Source organism: Muntiacus reevesi, chromosome 13 (assembly GCF_963930625.1).
Source record: "Muntiacus reevesi chromosome 13, mMunRee1.1, whole genome shotgun sequence".
In the NCBI taxonomy this organism is placed as follows: Eukaryota; Metazoa; Chordata; class Mammalia; order Artiodactyla; family Cervidae; genus Muntiacus; species Muntiacus reevesi.
The window spans coordinates 1,691,161-1,709,289 of NC_089261.1; the positions used below are offsets into that span (position 1 = coordinate 1,691,161).

The 18,129-nt window shown below is 64.5% G+C and overlaps 1 protein-coding gene across 1 annotated transcript; it reads left to right on the top strand.

Annotated features, from left to right (window-relative positions):
- The first annotated feature begins 585 nt into the window (after positions 1 to 585).
- GGT1 (gamma-glutamyltransferase 1) lies at positions 586 to 18,123 on the top strand. The gene is made up of 14 exons (XM_065905034.1): positions 586 to 653; positions 1,436 to 1,549; positions 6,324 to 7,141; positions 7,698 to 7,828; positions 7,908 to 7,994; positions 12,317 to 12,509; positions 12,744 to 12,901; positions 13,814 to 13,963; positions 14,255 to 14,391; positions 16,175 to 16,362; positions 16,522 to 16,649; positions 16,742 to 16,854; positions 16,930 to 17,043; positions 17,849 to 18,123. Exons 3-14 carry the CDS (start codon positions 6,918 to 6,920, stop codon positions 17,993 to 17,995), a joined length of 1,770 nt encoding a protein of 589 aa, XP_065761106.1. The 5' UTR covers positions 586 to 653; positions 1,436 to 1,549; positions 6,324 to 6,917; the 3' UTR covers positions 17,996 to 18,123.
- Positions 18,124 to 18,129: the final 6 nt, after the last annotated feature.

The following is an 18,129-nucleotide window of genomic DNA, read 5'->3' on the forward strand; positions in this document are numbered from 1 at the left end:
GGTGCATGTGTGTGGGCTGCAGGCGGCATGTGGACTTCAGAGGCTTGGGCAGGCTTGGACCTGCCAGCCTTGTGGGGGCACACACCCCACCCCTTCCCGTTGGGCAGGAGCGGGCAGGGGCATGAGCAGACCACCCCGTCATCCATCAACCTGCCTGCTCGAGACCCCAGAAAGTTGAGGGGTGAGGAAAGGCGGCCCGGGTCATGTGACTCCCTTCTGTCCCCGTGACCAGGGTCCTTCGAGCGACAGCCTGTGTATGCCTGCGGCCCCGGGGCTGGGGGAGAGGGCATCCCGTGGCCAGAAGTGGGGCCAGCCCCCAGATATTCTAAGGGGCCAGGAGAGACCCATTGCCTGACCTGCCCCTGCCCGCTGCCCGGCCTCATTCAGCTCCACAGAGGCCCTCAGAACTCAGGTCCTTTTACTCCCGGCTGGGGATCCACCGAGCTGGAAGAGGCTGGCCGCTGTCCCGGTCACATGGCCCCCCGGGGCCGGACCCAGGGCTTCTCCTTCCCCCACCTGGAAGGGTGCCTGTGCCTTTAAAGCCTCCCCCACTCCGGCCGGCGGGGGTGGGGGGGGGAGGAGGGGAGGAGCCGGCACGGGACTGAGCTCCGTGCCTAGTGTTGGAGCAGACAGAGGACCAGCCTTGCAGCCAGGTGAGCCGGGGCAGGGCTGGGGGCCCACTGCGCCCCGTGCTGTGTGACCCCAAGGCCGCCACTCGCCCTCTCTGAGCTGCCGGGGGGCATGGGAGAGGGCAGCCCAGACCTGGGGCCTTTTCGGGGGCTTCTGAGGCACTGGGTCCCAGCCCCAGCTCCATTCTGTCCCGTCTCTGCTCTGAACGGGTCGCTCGTCCTCTCTGAGCCTCAGTTTGTGCACCTGTGTAATGGGAGTGGGCTGCCCTTCAGGGTAATGGGGGTTGGTGAGGCCGGATCCCGCAGAGGGGTCGCACAGACGGGCAGGGCCTTAGGCCCTTGGCCGGACCGGGTCTGGCCTGGGAGCCTCTTGTTTGTTGTCCGGTAAGTGGTCTGAGGCCGCCTGACCAGGCTTCCCGGCTGACTTGGCCATGGGTGTGGGGTGGGTGGAGAAGGCCGGGGGAGTGGGCTTCTCAGATGGAGAGGGAGGGGGGCCCAGTATGAAGAAACTGAGGCCCGGAAGGGTGGGGCAGCCTGGGCTCGTGGTGGGGTCACTGGGGGGGTCTGGAGTGGAGGCAGGCGGTGCTGGGGGCTGGGCGCCATGCCCTCAGACCACATCTGCCCCCCTTGGGCTCTGGGGGGCGGGGGGCAGGCCGGTGGTGCAGGGGGGCTGACTACGCAGCTCCAGGGGCCGCCCACCCCCTGGTGGTCCTCGCACGGCCGCTTGGACAGGCTTCCGGCCAAGAGTGGGATCATCGGGTCTCGGGGGAAGGAGCCGTTTCTAATTCTCGGCCCTGTTCCACCAGGGTGGGCAGCGCGGGGCACGGACCCCAGCTCCGGTCCGGGTGTGGTGCTGAGCTTCCTGCCCAGGGCTGTGCTCTCGGCCCCGGAGGACGCAACTCTTCACTGCCCGCCAGGTGGTAAGTGGGGCGCCGGGGTGCCTACCTGCCCATCCACGTCCCTGAGGACCCAAGTCACCCCGGACTGAGCCTCGGCTTCCGGCCGGCCTGTGAACGGCTCTGCCCAGCCTCACCCCTCTGGCTTGGGCTGGAGGATTAGCAGAGAAACGCCAGGCTGTCGGCGCGCCTCCTCTCTTCACACTCTTTCTGTGTGTCCTGGAACCTGTTCGCTCAGCCCAGATTCCTCATGGGGCTGTGTGTGCGCGTGCATGCGCGCGCACCCATTAGGAGCAGGTGGTGCATGGCAGACTTGGTATCTCTGGATGTGTGAGACTTGCATACTCCTAGGGGCAGGGAGCTCACCACCTTATGTGCCTAGCACAGGAACCCCGGGGTCTGGAGGAGACCTCCTGCCCCCCAGGCTCCCCCCCTGCGGCGGGGTGGGGGCCAGCTGGGGCTGAGTGGGACACAGCTGACCTGGGAGGATGGGCTTTGTTGTTCTGAACGTCTTGCCTCTGTTGACTCGGCCTGTGAGACGCTCTCGTCCTTCCCGAGAACCTGCAGCCACTGCTCGGCTTCTCCTGGGCCCCGTGGCAGCTCCTCCAGCCCAGCCCAGCCCAGCGTTTTCCTGCTGGGGTCACCTGTGGGTCCCAGTCCTCCTCTGTCCACTCAGGCCTTTTTCTGACCTTCCTGCTGCCCCAGGCAGGGAGGAAATCATTGAGCAAGCTCAGGGAGGTGGGCAGAGCCCTGCGGCTTCCCACCGCAGAAGCCTCCCTGCCGACGGTCCAGTCATGCGGCGGCTCAGGCAGGACCCAGTGCCCCGGTGTTGCTGGCCGGCGTCCAGCCCTCGGGGACGGGTCTTGAGCCTCGGTCCCTGGCTCCTGCCCCAGCCCGTCTTCTCAGTCACCCTGGTCTGCAGGGTGCGGGATGATGTCCAGGGAAAGAGCGGTTGGGGCACCCCCAGCCCGGGGTCGTGGTGGAGAGTGCACGGGAGCGCACTGACCGGGTCCCACGCGGAGCCCGCCCAAGGGCAGCGGTATGTTCCGGCTGTGTGGCCCCAGGGGCGGCCGCCCCGTCTCCTTCTATCAGGTGGCGCGGCCTTGTGAGCTTTTTGAGGATTAGATAGTGCAGGTGGGGGGCTGGGGGCTTCGGGGCAGCCTATATACAGTGAGCTCGGCAGCAGGCAAGGGAGGCCTGCCTCGGAGAGCGGCTGATCCTTGCCCTTGGCAGACAAAGGCCAGAGAGAGGTGTGCAAGGTCCAAGTCCCCTGGGGTGGCTCTGGAGCTGCTCCCGACTCCACTCCCTGGTGTCTGGGACATGCAGCCCTTGGGGCAGGTACGGGGCAGCCAGGTGTGTGTGTGCCCTGCTGATCTGTGCGGCCTTGGACCCGCTCTGGCCCTCTGGGCCCTGCCTTTCCAGGCTGGGCAGCTGCTTCCTCGGGCCTGGGGCGCTACCGTTATTGGACAGATGGTGGAAGCTTCTAGGTGTGAAGCAGGAGGGAGGGGTGCCCTTTCCGCCCAGCTGCGGGGTGTGGTGAGCCTCGCAGTCTGGGTTCTGCCTCGCAGTCTGGGTTCTTCCCCGCTGCTGGTGCCACCCCGGCCCCGCTGCACGGCCTCAGGAGCCATCTCTGGGCCTGGATTTCAGACACTCTGAACCAGGACAGGGCGGGCTGGCGGGAGACCCACCCAAACACCATCCTCTGGGACAAGGAGTGCCTGGCCTCTGTCTATGCACCGCTCCTTCCCCGTTGGGGCCACACCCCTCACCTGCTGCCACCATCCAGGGGTCATCGCTGACAGCACCTGCCCCCTCCAGGGCCCTCCCAGGGCGGCGTGAACTTTAGCCGCCTGGTGATGGGTGGAGTCCCTCGGCATCCTGGCTGCCGTTACAGGTCGGGACCGGGCCAGACATGATGGGACACAGCCTCTGGCCGCCCTGCCTGCCATGTGCTGTCTTTGGGGACTGCCCACTCTCCACGGGGATTCAAAGTGCCCCCTGTCATGGCAGTCTGAGTGCGGCTTGGGAAAGCATTTCCAGACACAGAGTATTTCAGAAAGGAGTGAGTTTTTTGAGAATAAACAGCAGAGATAGTGAAAGTGTTAGTCGCAACTCTCTGTGACCCCGTGGACTGTAGCCCGCCAGGCGCCTCTGTCCATGGGGATTCTCCAGGCAAGAGTACTGTGTGGGTTGCCATGCCCTCCTCCAGGGGATCTTCCTGACCCAGGGGTTGAACTTGGGTCTCCTGCCCTGCAGTAGTGAGACTGCTAGGAGTGCACCAGGCCTGGTCTCCGGCGGCCTCGGCCTGCAGCAGCATGGAGCAGGACCTGGGTTCCCAAGCAGAGGCGGGGCCTGTTTGCAGTGCTGAGACCACCAGATCCCAGCCACTAGACCAGTGGTCAGTGACAAGAGCCCTGGCCCTTCGGCTTTGCTGGAAGAATTTCCACCAAGACGGAAAGCAGTGAAGCAAGTAAAGTGGTTATTAGGAAGAGAGTGCAGCATGTGTGGACAGACACACGGCGGACTCGGACGGCGAGGCCCTGAGTTGCATCCACGTGGCAGTTTCAACCACTTTATGGGGCGTTTCTTTCAGTTTCCCTCCAGCCACTCGTTATGATTCGCCACCTATGCGTGTCTCAGGATCCGCCATGTGTGTACACGCATCTCTTCACCAAAAGGGATTCTACCGCAAAGGGCTACGGGTAGAGCATCCCTTGACCTGACTCCCCTTTGGCCTCCAAGGAGCCTTTTCTGTGCCAGGGAGGAGAAATCTGTGATCCATGCAGGGTCCAGGCTCCTCCCTTAATTGTGCTGCTATTCTTATCTTGGAGTTTCGATTGAGAGACTGTGAATCTCTGATAGCTTTATCCTGGTGGGGAGAGGGGGCATGTGACCTTCTGACAGCCTAGGGAGAACTGATGCTTTCCATGGGTTAGTAGAAAATTTTTATAGCCTTGAGACAAAGAAAACTCCTGCTGGAAGGGTGGCATTAGGTGATTAGTTAGGGCGCTATAGGGTGAGGACCGGGTGGGCATTTTTGCGTCACTGGGGGTCAGGAAACTGGCTGGTAAGGATCAGAGAGGCTTTTGACAATGGTTCCGGCTCAATCCGTCCCAGAGACGACCTTCATTCTGGGCTCTGGGTCCCCTGAGGAGCTCTGCAGGGCCCGCAGGCGCGGCTCCGGGCGGCTCCTGGGGTGGGGAGCCCGGCTGTGCCCGGAGAGAGGTTCCCAGGCAGACAAGCCGGCCTCCCCCGCCCCGGCCAGCGCTCCAGCCCACCATCCTCTCTTGAGAAGTAGGGGGGTACTGAGCGCCGCCGCGGCCCCCAGGCCTCGGGTAAGCTGACGGGGTCAGGGGGAGCCCGGCCGCTGCTGGGGGCCCAGCGCCCCTTCTCTGACCTCAGTTTCCCCTCCTGACACTGATTTGGGTGAGAGCCAGCCCAGTGGTGGGGGGCGGGCGGGGTTTGGGGGGGAGGCTTGGATGCGGTTCTGGCCAGTCCAGAGATGTGGGGGCGGGGATGGGAGACAGAAGCTAGTCCCCAGCAGGGCGTCTTCCTCCGGGCTTCCTGTGGGGGGCTGGGCTGGGCCTGGGAGGAGAGGGGGAGGGCGCTGGTCTGTGCGGCCTACCGCTGGCCTGCCGCTCCCCACCCCGGCAGGCTGAACCTCGCAGGGTACCCCCGGACCTCTGGGGAGCCCACTTGGGCCCTTGGGCGGAAAGCTGGATGGAGCGGAGGCCGGAGCGTGGACCTCAGGAGGCCTTGGCGAGCTTCTCCCAGGGGCCTGGGTGGGGAGAGGATGCAGAGTAGGACGAGGGTCTCAGCTGAGGGTCCCAAGCCCAGGAGAAATGCCAGCATGCCCTTGCAGTGCCCAGCGTGGCCGGACCCAGTGAACAGGCCTGGGGCCCAGGACATGGCCTGCGGGCTCTCTGGCCCGGCAAAGGGCACGGAACCGTCCCAAGGCAGGTGCCTCTGAGTAGGGATGGGGTGAGGCAGAGGGGTCCCGGTCCGGGGTTTTCCGGCAGAACATCACCCTTCGGGGGGGAACTGAGCCTGGGAGAGGAGGCCTTCCCCCTCTGATGCCCGTTGGGTCACACACCCCCCGCCTGCCGTCCTTCCACTGGGACCCCACGGTTAACGGCTGCCCCTCCCTGTCCAGCCTGGCAGGAAGTCACCAAAGCAGCCACGGTGTTGGGGTGAGGCGAGGCCGGCCGGCTCCCCTCCCGCCCACGGGCCTGCAGCGTCCCCCTAGCGAAGCCAGTACTTAGCTGATGCTTCACACCCAGCTCAGAGGGCATAGAATCTGCCTGCGGTGCCCGAGCGCAGGGCTCATCCCTGGGTGCAGAAGACCTCCTGGAGGAGGGAAATGGCAACCCGCTCCAAAGTATTCTGACCTGGAGAACCCCATGGACAGAGGAGCCTGGCGGGCTGCAGTCATGGGGTTGCAGAGTCAGACACGACTGAGCAGCTTACATGTTCACACTTTCCAACCCACTTCATCTCTCACTGCACTGGACAGACGGCCAGTGACTTTCCCAAGACCCCAAGCAGGTGAGACGGGGCAGGCCGGCCCCGGAGCCTCTGAGGCCGACTCAGTGGCCCTCACCCGTTGGTCACAGGCCAGCTCCCTGTGAGAGACACACACACACACACACACACACACACACACACACGTGCCTGGGAGAAAGGCCCTCGGGGGCGGAATTCACAGGAACAGGGGAGCAGCTGACAGCTTCCTCTTGCAGACACAGAGACTCCTCATATCGCTCCCCGCAGGCTTCAGAGACATCCTCTCCATTTGCAGGAGGACGAGCAGGCTGCGTGCTCACGAAGTCTCCCTGGAGCAGGTTCTGTGGTCACGGGCTCCCACGGAGCGTGAAGGCGGCCCCAGCCATTTCTGCAGCCCGTCCAGCCCACACCGTCTCTGCGGCCCCCTCCCTGGGAGGCTCGGGCCGCCCACCCACTGAGGAAGGTAGGCTCCGGTCCTGCGGTGGCCTGGCTGAGTCGATGATGTCGGGAGACCTGGGTGCCCCCCCTCACTTTGAGCACACCGGAAGCTGGGCCCCACGCTCTGCGGCAGATCACCTGGGGCCCCAAGGACAGCGTCGGGAAGGAGTCAGGCCAGGCCTCCTATTCCTCCCGGACTGACCTGAAGGCCACCGTGAGGGGCCAGGCAGGTCCGGGAAGCTCCCTTCCCAGGAAGGGTCCTGGCCGGAGGGGGGCCCCGAGGCTGAGCAGGAGGATTTAGGGGGCAGAGATGGGCCAGGAGCTGCTGAGAGACAGCGTGGCCTGAGCAAAGACGGGGAGGCTGGGGGGCCCATGCGTCCAGGGGCCAGGAGGAGGCCCAGGTTTGTCCTTCTGAGGCCAGGCTGTGTGCCATGCCCCGGGGGGCGAGGCTATGCCAGGCCCGGTCAGTGGTCGGTCCCCTGACCTGCCACCCCCGCGCCTCACGCCACAGAGCATGAAGAAGCGGTCCCTGCTGCTGGCCTTGGCGGCCGTGGTCTTGGTCCTCCTGATCATTGGGCTCTGCATCTGGCTGCCCGAGACCTCCAAGCCGCACGGCCACGTGTACCCCAGGGCTGCCGTGGCTGCGGACGCCAAGCGCTGCTCAGAGATTGGCAGGTGAGTGGGGCCCTGGGCCCGGGGGACCGCCCCTGTCACGCCCCGAGGCATCACCCTCGCCCCTCTGGGGCTCAATCCCCGACCCCGCCGGCCCCGGTCATCGGGCTGCCTGGGCGAGCGGTGTTCATGCGTGTGGAGCTGCTTGTCCCGTCCGTGGACCTTCCCAGCAGCCTTCTGGTCAGGGGTGAAGGGGACCCTGGAGCTGAGGGCAGGGTGTGGGGGTCTCCCGCTGATCGGCTGGGCCCCTTTCTCAGTTCAAGGGTGTCTGCCTCTTCAAAGAAATTCTGCTGCTGCTCTCTGTAGGCCCACAACCCACGTATACAAAAGTCAGTTCTCACTTACACGGGAAAAATGTTATTAATGAAAAAAGGAACAAGGTTTCATTCTTTTCCAATTATCAAAGTCAAGTCCATCTATCGGCGTGAAAAGCCTGTTGGTTTTCAAATACAGCAAATTTTTTGCGTTAAAAAATGAAACCCGTGGGCCCCTCTCGGTCCTCCCTGGGGCGGCGGGGTGCGCCCCTCCGAGCCGCTCACCCCCACTGTGCCGCTGGCAGGGACGCGCTGCTGGACGGCGGCTCGGCGGTGGACGCAGCTATCGCGGCCCTGCTGTGCATGGGGCTCCTGAATGCCCACAGCATGGGCATCGGGGGCGGCCTGTTCCTCACCATCTACAACAGCACCACGCGTGAGTGCCCGGTGGGGCAGGCTCCCGGGCGGGGAGGGGCCGGGGCCGTGCAGCCTGCCCAGCCGCCCTCTCCTTCCAGGGAAGGCTGAAGTCATCAACGCCCGCGAGGTGGCCCCGCGGCTGGCCACCGCCGGCATGTTCAACAGCTCGGAGCAGTCGGAGGAAGGTGAGAGCGGGCTCAGGGCGGATGCGGGGCCAGGACGAGATGTCTGCGGGGCCGGGGGTGGCCCTCCCACCCTTTCCGGGGGCCCACAGCACCCCCACCATGGAGGATCAAGCCCATCATCACAGAGTGAAGGGCGTTTCCGCTCAGGCCCCTCCGGGGCCACAGGGAGCTAGAGAAACGGAATGATGCCTGTTACGTCAGCTTGCGTGTATCCGGGGCCGGCGCTCGGCTCAGTCCACGGCGAGCCCCTCGGCCCTCCCTTGACCCACACGTGCCAGGAGAGCTCTGTGCGGGCCCCCGTCTCATCTCGGGGGCGCTGAGGCCCGCCCAGGGGGGCCGTGTAGACTGAGCAAGGCCACACACCGCTTCCCAGGTGGCTCAGCGGCAAAGAACCCGCCCACAGTGTGGGAGACCCAGGTTCAAGCCCTGGGCTGGGCAGGCCCCCGGGAGAGGGGCCTGGCAACCCACTCCTGTCTGCTTGCCTGGAGAATCCCAGGGACGGGGGAGCCTGGGGGCTGCAGACCACGGGGTCACAGGGTCAGACACATGAGCGCACACACACACACACACGGTCACCCCGCTGGATGGTGGGAAAGCTGAGTGTGAACGCACCTGTTGTGTTTTTAAAGAGCATCCAAGTCATTCATCGTTCGTCTGTTTGTTCACCTGTGGGGTTGGCCGGCTAGAGGATGGGGCGGGGTCTCTCTTCTCACCTGCCCTTCAGCCCCAGGGGATGCCCTGCAAGGACCCCGGTGGACTGCAGGAGAGGCTGGAGGGAGGAGGGATGCAGATTAAAGGCCCGAGTTGGTCTGACCCCCTCCTGCAGGCTCTGCCCCCGGGGGACCGCGGGGGCCTCTGGGAGCGGCCCTTTTGGGATTCTCTTTCTCTCCAGTGTGTAGTCAGTCTTTGAATTTTCACCCGCTGGGCAGCTCACCGGGTGTAGCAATGAAGTCATTCAGGGTGTGACACTGCAAACGTCTTACAGACTTGGCATCTTGCATTCTTGATATTCCTGTGTTTGACCCGGGCTTGTCGGGCATTGGGGCGTTTGTCACCTGAAACAAAGGTACCAGGTGAGGGGCAGAGTCCAGGAGGAGCAGAGGGAACATGAGCACGGGTGTGCCCCATGTCACCGCGTGGCCGGGAAAGCGGACACGGGCAGGCCGAGAGGGCACGGGGGTTTACCAGGTGCAAAGACCCGGAGGCTGGGGCCGGGGGTGGGCGTCCAGGGGAAGGAGGAGGACGCAGGGTCAGGTCGTGCTGGACCTCCTGGCGGGTCATCGTGAAGACCCGGCCTTGTGTCTGAAGGAGGGACGGGTGTTCCCTGCGTCAGAGGGCGCTGGGGTGGACCTGGCTGTTTTCCGACGGGACCCCTCGGGCTGCCGGTCAGGTGGCTCGTCAGGAAGTCCCGTGATGGGCAGGGAGGCTGAGGGCTGGTGCTGAGCACAGCCGGAGGCTGGAGCCGTGGATCTGCTGACGGGTCTGCTGTGTCACACAGCCAGGGGTCCCGGGGAGGACAGAGTGGCCCTTACGGGGACTGGCAAGGCTGCCGATGGGTCCCCCTTGAGGTGCCTTTTTTGATCTGGCCATCAGGGGAACAGCCTCGAGAGTTCAGCCTGGGGGCTGTCACCACGTAACAGGGGCTCAGTGGTAAAGAATCTGCCTGCCATGGCCGGAGGTGCGAGAGACCTGGGTTCGATCCCGGGGTCGGGAAGTGCCGGGGTCCAGCCTCGGCAGGATCCAGGGGGTACCCTTACGATGAACGGCGTCGGCGAGAGAAGACACGTGAGACCAGCCTTGATAGGGCCAAGTCTGTGAGGGGGAGAGAGAGAGAGAGAGAGTGACCAGACGGGGGTGTTTGCAGGGTCTGGCCATGCTTTATTTTTCACCGTGGCTTTTATACCCTAAGTAAGTACATTTCTGAGGGGAAGATAGTTTAACATGATGTCAGCTTGTTCTTCACGAAACCAGGGTGTTTTCTGCATACTTCTTTGTTTATGAGGGTCTTGTCTATTATCTTCTGGTCTTGGGGCCTATTAACATTTTATGCAGGTCAGGTGAATGTAAACCTATTTTCTGTTTCTATGGTGACCTTAACTGAAAGGTAGCAGTCTCATAGGGCAACAGTACAGAGTAGAAGTATAACCTTGTTAACACAAAAATTAATCCTTCTGCAGAAGTTGTCACTTGCGTTTATCTAAGAAGTTTACCCCAGACTGACTCTGCGACTTTGGTGAGGCAGCCTCTGCCTAGCACTCCTGGCTGACAACTAACAACCATCTCGTTGTTAGCACACTAGGGCTAAGTTCTTATTTCCCTAGATCTTTAACTATATTAACAATGGTTTCTATAACACAACCTTAGCACATTAAAGGCAAAAACACAGCAAGCAAAACACAGCAAGCAAATCACATCCCAATAACCACCTATAGAATAATTTTTCTTATGTTTTCTAATAGGACTCCTTTACCCCTTAAAAAGGCTCTATATCTATTAGGGCTTTTATATAATCAGGTTCTTTATGCTATTCTATGATTAGGATATTATAAGCAATCATGCATATTAGTACGAAGGGCATAAATGTATTTGACTAACAAACTACCAGCAAAGGAGTTTAAATTAAAACCCTCCTTTCACCCTGGATAATCTCATAAAATACCACCACCTTGGAAACTTATTGATTAAAGTTCTAAATTGATTCTTATTTGGGAAGAGATCGGGGAAGGCCTTCTGCCTGTGTCACAGAAACTAGGGAGTAGTCTATTGAGGCAGGCATCAGAAAGACATATATCATCTTTAAGGTGAGCGCCGGGGGCGGCTTTTCGAAATCCCTGAAAACCTGATCTGCCTTGCCTGTCAGGCTGTCTCCTCGTGACCTTGTCATGGGTGGGATCTCGTGAGCTGGCCGTTTCAAAACCCCTGAAAACCTGATCCGCCTTGCCCGTCAGGTTTTCTCCCTCATGACCTTGTCATGGGTAGGGTCTCGTGTGTTGGCTCCCGGCAGGGAAGATCCCTTGGAGGAGAAAATGGCAACCCACTCCAGTGTTCTTGCCTGGAGAATCCCACGGATGGAGGAGCCTGGCGGCGGGCTGCAGTCCATGGGGCCCCAGGGGTCGGACACGACCTCATCCGCACACACCCTGGAGTAGGCAGCCTGGTGTGCGGGAGGGCAGATGGAGGCAATGCTGGGAGATGCAGAAGCAGCCCGGGGAGACAGGGACGGGCCAGGCGAGATGAGAAAGGGGCCCGGCTCCCTGGTGAGCGGGCGGCCCAGAGCCTCACTGGCCTGAGGTCAGGCCCGCATGTGCAGAAGGGGAAGGATGTGTGCTGGCTGTCAGACCTTCCGGGAGGTGATGTGGTAACAACCCGGTTCTTGGAACCTTGTGCCTGACTTCTGGATGGGAGAGGCCGCTCGAGAGCCTGGGAGTGGCCGAAATGGGCGCCCCCTGCCCTGCCCTGCCCCGCATCTCGGGTGAAAGCAGGAAGGGCCTGTGAGCCGGCCTGTGCTGAGGCTGTGTGTCAGGGCCGGGCCCTAGGGCACGCCGGCGGGCGGTGGGGCCTGGCGGGGAGCTGGGGTCCGGGGCTCTGTCTCCAGTGGCATCCTGGCTTCTCAAAGGATGGGGCTGGGAAACAAAACCCCTCATGGTCAGATGGGGAAACACACCCGGAGAGGGCACGGTGCAGGGGTCTGGGACAGTGGCAGACAGGAAGAGAGGCTCTTGCTTTGGCACCAGCTCAGCCTTGAGGGTGCTCTGGGGCTTGAACTGGGGGCCTTGGTGGGTTCTGGTGGAACCCTTGAATCAATAGTACAAGGTGAAGGGGCTCGTGACCCGGGAGGCTCAGACCGAGAGAGGTGGTGAGGTCCAGCTTCCGTACGCTCTTGCTGCGCAGCTGTGAGCCTGGACCAGGTTTTCAGACACGGGGCCCCTGCGGAGACAGACGTGTAGGCCTGGGGGACAGCGGGACCCCCGTGCCCCCAGCAGACACCCAGAGCAGAGTCGCATGCCTGCCTGCCAGGTCAAGTGTGTCAGTCACTCAGTCGTGTCTGACTCTTTGTGACCCCATGGACTGTAGCCCTCCAGGCTCCTCTGTCCATGGGATTCTCCAGGCAAGAGTACTGGGGTGGGTTGCCATTTCCTCCTCTGGGTGGGTCTTCCCAACCCAGGGATTGAACCCAGGTCTCCTGCCCTGCAGGCGGATTCTTTACCCTTTACCAGGCACAACCGCAAGCATGCATTTCCTTCCTGAGCCTCTGGGTCCCACCAGGGACGTGCCTGGACCGTCCCGTGCAGACCACCAGCCGGGTGCCTCTCCTCTTGCAGGCGGGCTGTCGGTGGCAGTTCCAGGCGAGCTCCGCGGCTACGAGCTGGCGCACCAGCGGCACGGGCGGCTTCCCTGGGCACGTCTCTTCCAGCCCAGTATCGAGCTGGCCCGCCAGGGCTTCCCAGTGGGGAAGGCCTTGGCGGGAGCCCTGGAGAGGGTGCGGGAGACTGTGGAGCAGCACCCCGCGCTGTGGTACACCTGCATCCCCGCCGCGGGCACAAGCGGGTGGTGATTCCCGGCGTCGGCGCCCACCCAGGGACCAGAGCCCTGACCGCCTGAGCCTGGGGGGGGCGGGTCCGGGCCCCAGCTGGGCCGGACATCGTGGGCAGGGGCACCCCATCCTTTGGTCTCCTGTGGGGGTGGGGGCTGGATGCCTGAGCCCGCCCCCATGCCTGCCTCATGAGAGCCCCACCCCTGCCATCCCAGCGAGGTGTTCTGCCGTGACGGGAAGGTGCTGCGGGAGGGGGACCAGGTGACCATGCCCCGGCTGGCCGACACCTTGGAGACGCTGGCCTCGGAGGGCGCCCGAGCCTTCTACAACGGGAGCCTCACAGCCCAGATTGTCAAGGACATCCAGGAGGCCGGTGAGTGGGCGGTGCTGGGGGCCTGGGGCGGGAAGCTCCACAATGGGAATGCTGAGCCTGGGGTCCTTGGGTCCTGCCTGGACGCTGGGCCCTCAGGGAGTGCCTGGCAGGGGAGGGTCACAAGTGTGTCTGCAACTGGTGATGGGCCGCACGGATCCACAGCTCCTGGTTAAGTCAAAGTGGAGGGAATTCCTGCAGTCTAGGACAGGAAGCCCGGGGCTGCAGGGTTGGGTGCATTGAGGGGTGGGCAGGAATGCAGTTGTAGGCAGGAGCCAGGATTGGGGAAAGCACGCAGGTGCAAACCCCAGAGGACTTCCTGGAGGAGGTGGCACCTGAGCCACAGGTGAGGTTGGACTTTGCAGGCAGAGAGCAGTCTGAGGCCTGGAGAGAGGGGTTGTATTCTCCAGGAGGATCACAGGGAAGGAGGGTGGGCTTGCTGAGAGGGGTGTGGGGGGTGCTGCCTGCAGGGAACTTGTGGGCAGGTTCTGGTGGGTTTAGGAGCCCCAGTTGCCTCTCTTTTCTGCTCCCGCCTCCCCAAGCTGTGTGTGTCAGGGAGGAGGGCGCTTAGCGCTTAGCGTGTTGACCTTTACCACTGACGCCGGAAATTAGCCTATAAATACTTCAAATACTTCATCTGTCTGGAGCCAATTTCCCTGGAGAATTAAGGGCCTCCCTCCACCCACCCACTAGTCAGAGGAGGAGGAGGCTGATGGGAGAGGGGGGACCTCTGGCCCCCCGAGAGGACAGATGTCGGACCCGGAGGCCAGTGGCACAGCAGGTGGAGGATGCTGGCCTGGGCCTGGCCCCGGGAAGGTGGCACGGTCAGGGGGGTTGGTGGGGGAGGCGGTGGACAGGGCTCCCCACTTGATGGCCCCCCAGAAGTGTGTCCCATCCCTGGGTCCCCCATTGTAGGGGGCATCGTGACGGCCGAGGACCTGAACCACTACCAGGCGGAGCTGATTGAGCAGCCGCTGAGCGTCAGCCTCGGGGACGCCCAGCTCTATGCGCCCAGCGCCCCGCTCAGCGGGCCCGTGCTGGCCCTCATCATCAACATCCTCAAAGGTCAGCTGTGTCCCAGGCGTGGGCTGGGCGGCCTGGGCCGGGGGGCACACCTGGTAGATCTAGGCGGTCATTGGCCACCCCGGGACCTGGGTAGCCCTGTGGCTGATGTGTGTGCCAGACGCAGGGACCCTTGCTTCCTTCCCCTGCCTCCCAAGTAGGCACTGCCGTTGGACAGTGAACGTTCCGCTTCTCAGGGTGAGCCGAGTGGCTCAGGGAGGCCTCCCGGGCACCGCACTGTCCTGGCGGAGGGGACCCGGGGCCGCTGGGGTCACTGTGGATCTGCCCGACCAGGGTACAACTTCTCCCGGGCGAGCGTGGAGACGCCTGAGCAGAAGGGCCTGACCTACCACCGCATCGTGGAGGCCTTCCGCTTTGCCTACGCCAAGAGGACCCTGCTTGGGGACCCCAAGTTTGTCAACGTGACTGAGGTACGGCGGCAGGGGCTCAGCCCCACTCCGCCTCATTTCTGTTTGCACCGCCAACTTTGGCCTCGGGGCTGCTGGGTGCTGAGGTGGACTGCTGACCCCGTGTGCTGGCCTCTGGGCCAGGGCGCTCTCGCTGGGGGAGTGGGGGTGCTGGGGGGGTCCTTAGTGCGCGCCTCCTCTGCCACACTCCGGCTTCGGGGCCTCAGCACGAGCCATGTCCTTGGCCTGGAAGCCCCTGGAGTGGTCAGCGCCAAGGTGGGGGGAGAGGGGAACACAGGGGCACCCCAGCCCACAGGGCTGATGATGAGGTTCTATCCAGGCTGGCAGAGGCCCAGGCCACACGCGCTCTCGGTCAAACCCGCTGCCCAGATCCCCACTGCCCAACGCGCTCGCTCCCCAGGCGCCCCCCTGCTCCAGGCTGGACCCCCGCCTCCATCCCCATCAGGGCCCTCATCCCCTACTCGGGTCCCCCCTGCGAGGTGGGCCCTGCAGCCGCCCCGTAGCCCTTCCCCCCTCCACCCCCTCCAGGCCCTGACTGGGCCTCCACTCCCCTCCGGCCCCCTCCACGGCATCCCACCCTCTTCACCAGCGCCTCCTCCTCTCAGCTTCCTCATGTAAAGTTGTGGACATTGCGGCCGGTTTCCTTCCTCTCTCCCGCCTCCGGCTCCCCTCCGCTCTGCCTGTTTCTTGTCCAGTTCAGACGCCCGGGTCGGCCTTTCCCCGGGGGGTCCCGCCCGCATCTTGAGGCCTCCAGTCTCTTAGCCTCAACGGACCCCTGGCCTGGGCTGTTGGCGTGTGGACTTTAAGGCCCAGGGCGGTTGTCTCCTAGGATGTCGCAGTCCCTCGGTCCAGCTGCTCTCTTGGAAGTAGATTCGAGCTTAATGTTCTCCCCTTGGATTAGTCACTTAATCCGTGTGTGTTGCAAAAACCCACGGCCTCTGCTTGGCCTCCAGGGCCCTGCCTTGCCAGTAAACTCTACACGTCAGGGGTGACCCATCACACACCCGGAACTGGATCTTCAGGATCCAGCAAGTTTGCGATTCCAGCCGGGTTCCCGCTGTGCCCCGGCTGCCCCTTCTGCACTGTTCACCTGCCCGGCGAAGGTCACAGCCCTTCCCAGCTGTGTTCCGCCCCCACACACAGCTGCCAGAGGTTAACACACGTCAGTCGTTCACTTCTCCGCCCCAAGCGCAGGAGGTGTTAAAGGCCTTTTAGGGCCATAAGGACCTGTGGGAGCAGCCCCTGCCAGCGTCTTCAACCTCCTCTCTCCCTAACTCCTTTCACTGTCTGCGTGCCACTCATAGGCCTGCCTCAGGGCCTTTGCATTACCAGTCAGGTGGCTTTTTTCAGATATCACCTCCTCCGAGAAGCCCTCCCTGACCACTCTCATTCTTCCACCCCTCTCGCCCCCTCCCCTCCCTCACCTGGCTCTTTCAGCCATCCCTACAGGTGTTTGTCTTCCCTGCTGTGAGGGTGGGGACAGGCGTATCTGTTCCCTACTGGTCCCCCAGTGCTGGACACGAACTTACAAGCTCCGTGAATGAGTGAATGAATGGGTGGGTGCAGCGAGAGTCAGGGTTCGGAGGGCAGACGGTCGCTCAGAGATGGTGGGCAGCAACAGAGACAGAGGCTGGGGAGAGGGGGTTCGGGCGGGCCACGTGAGGCTCAGCCGTAGGAGGGTTGTGGTCGGAGCCACGGGCTGGGGCTTCCTGAGAACCGCTCGCACAAGCCTGTGCCCCCTCCCCGCCTCCTTCACCCCCTCAGGGCAGCTCTGGGGTCTCGGCAGGTGGTCCGCAACATGACCTCCGAGTTCTTCGCCGCCCAGCTCCGGGCCCGGATCTCCGACAGCACCACGCACCCGGCCTCCTACTACGAGCCTGAGTTCTACACGCCGGACGGCGGGGGCACCGCACACCTGTCGGTGGTCTCGGAGGATGGCAGTGCGGTGTCAGCCACCAGCACCATCAACCTCTAGTAGGGCGGCTGGGCGGCCGGGGGGGCCAGGGGCTGCCCGCATGTCCCAGCAGGGGGGGCTCCACATTGGCAGAGCTCCTTTCCTTTCCGGGGAGCGTGTGTTGGTGGGCACGGGGCGGGGGGGCCGGCCCCGCTCTGACCCCGCCGGTTGGTTGGCAGCTTCGGTTCCAAGGTGCGGTCACGGGTCAGTGGGATCCTGTTCAATGATGAGATGGACGACTTCAGCTCCCCCAACATCATCAACCAGTTCGGGGTGCCCCCCTCGCCAGCCAACTTCATCGCTCCAGGTGCGGGGCGCAGGGCCTGGGCGGAGGGCGGGCTGGTGGCCCCGCGGCCTCTGACCGGCTGCTCTGTCCCCCCGCCCCCCCACCGGCTGCAGGCAAACAGCCACTCTCGTCCATGTGCCCCGTGATCATCGTGGGTGAGGACGGCCAGGTCCGCATGGTGGTGGGCGCCTCCGGGGGCACCCAGATCACCACGTCCACGGCGCTGGTACGTGCTCCCCCCACCTGAGCGCCTAGCCCCTTGCCCACTGGGCCACGCTGACCCCATCCCCACACCCCCCAGGCCATCATCAACAGCCTGTGGTTCGGCTATGATGCCAAACAGGCGGTGGAGGAGCCCCGGCTTCACAATCAGCTTCTGCCCAACACCACCGTGCTGGAGAAAGGCATCGACCAGGTGGGGCGGGGGCGGGGACCGGTTCCGGTGGGGGTGTGGCGAGGGCGGGGGAGGGGGACCGAGCCCCGGTGGGGGTGGGGCGAGGGCGGGGGAGGGGGACCGAGCCCCGGTGGGCGTGGGGGCGGGGGACCGAGCCCCGGTGGGGATGGGGGCAGGGGAGGGGGGACCGAGCCCCGGTGGGGGTGTGGCGAGGGCGGGGGAGGGGGACCGAGCCCCGGTGGGCGTGGGGGCGGGGGACCGAGCCCCGGTGGGGGTGGGGGCGGGGAGGGGGACCGAGCCCCGGTGGGGGTGGGGGCGGGGCGGGGGACCGAGCCCCGGTGGGGGTGGGGGCGGGGAGGGGGACCGAGCCCCGGTGGGGTGGGGGCGGGGGAGGGGGACCGAGCCCCGGTGGGGGTGGGGGCGGGGCGGGGGACCGAGCCCCGGTGGGGTGGGGGCGGGGGAGGGGGGACCGAGCCCCGGTGGGGGTGGGGGCGGGGAGGGGGACCGAGCCCCGGTGGGGGTGGGGGCGGGGGCGGGGGAGGGGGACCGAGCCCCGGTTGGCCCCCGGGCCTGCCGCTCCTGATCACCGCAGAGCGGGCAAGGGCTGCTCCCCGCTGCCCGCGGCGGCTGGCCCTCACCCCCACCTCCCGGGTCTCCTCGCCCCCGGTCCAGAGAGGCCCGGGCCACCCGCGGATGAGACCCAGTCGGCCCCGCGGGCTCCGGCCTGCCGTTCCTGGCCCCTCGGCCGGCAGCCGCGGCCCCGGGGTGTGTGACGCCCAGGCGGGCGGCCCGCCCGCCCCTGAGGCCGCGTCCCCTCGCCCCGCAGGCGGTGGTCGCGGCCCTGAAGACCCGGCACCACACCACGGAGGAGACGGCCACCTACATCGCCGTCGTCCAGGCCGTCGTGCGCACAGCCGGCGGCTGGGCGGCCGCCTCGGACTCTAGGAAAGGCGGGGAGCCCGCGGGCTACTGAGGCTCCGGGGAGGAGAGGCCCGCCGGGCCGGGGGCCGGGGGCCGGGGCGGGACTTGGGGGGCTGGCTTCCCCTGGGAGCGGCGCAGCAGGGAAATAAACGCGGCGGCGGCGCCGGGCTCTGGGCGGTCCTGCGT

Coding starts and splice junctions, on each gene's coding strand:
- GGT1 (XM_065905034.1), top strand. CDS start 6,918: ATGCCAGGCCCGGTCAGTGGTCGGTCCCCTGACCTGCCACCCCCGCGC. Junction 7,995..12,316: donor CTCGGAGCAGTCGGAGGAAG/GTGAGAGCGGGC, acceptor CTCCTCTTGCAG/GCGGGCTGTCGGTGGCAGTT. Junction 12,902..13,813: donor CAAGGACATCCAGGAGGCCG/GTGAGTGGGCGG, acceptor CCCCCATTGTAG/GGGGCATCGTGACGGCCGAG.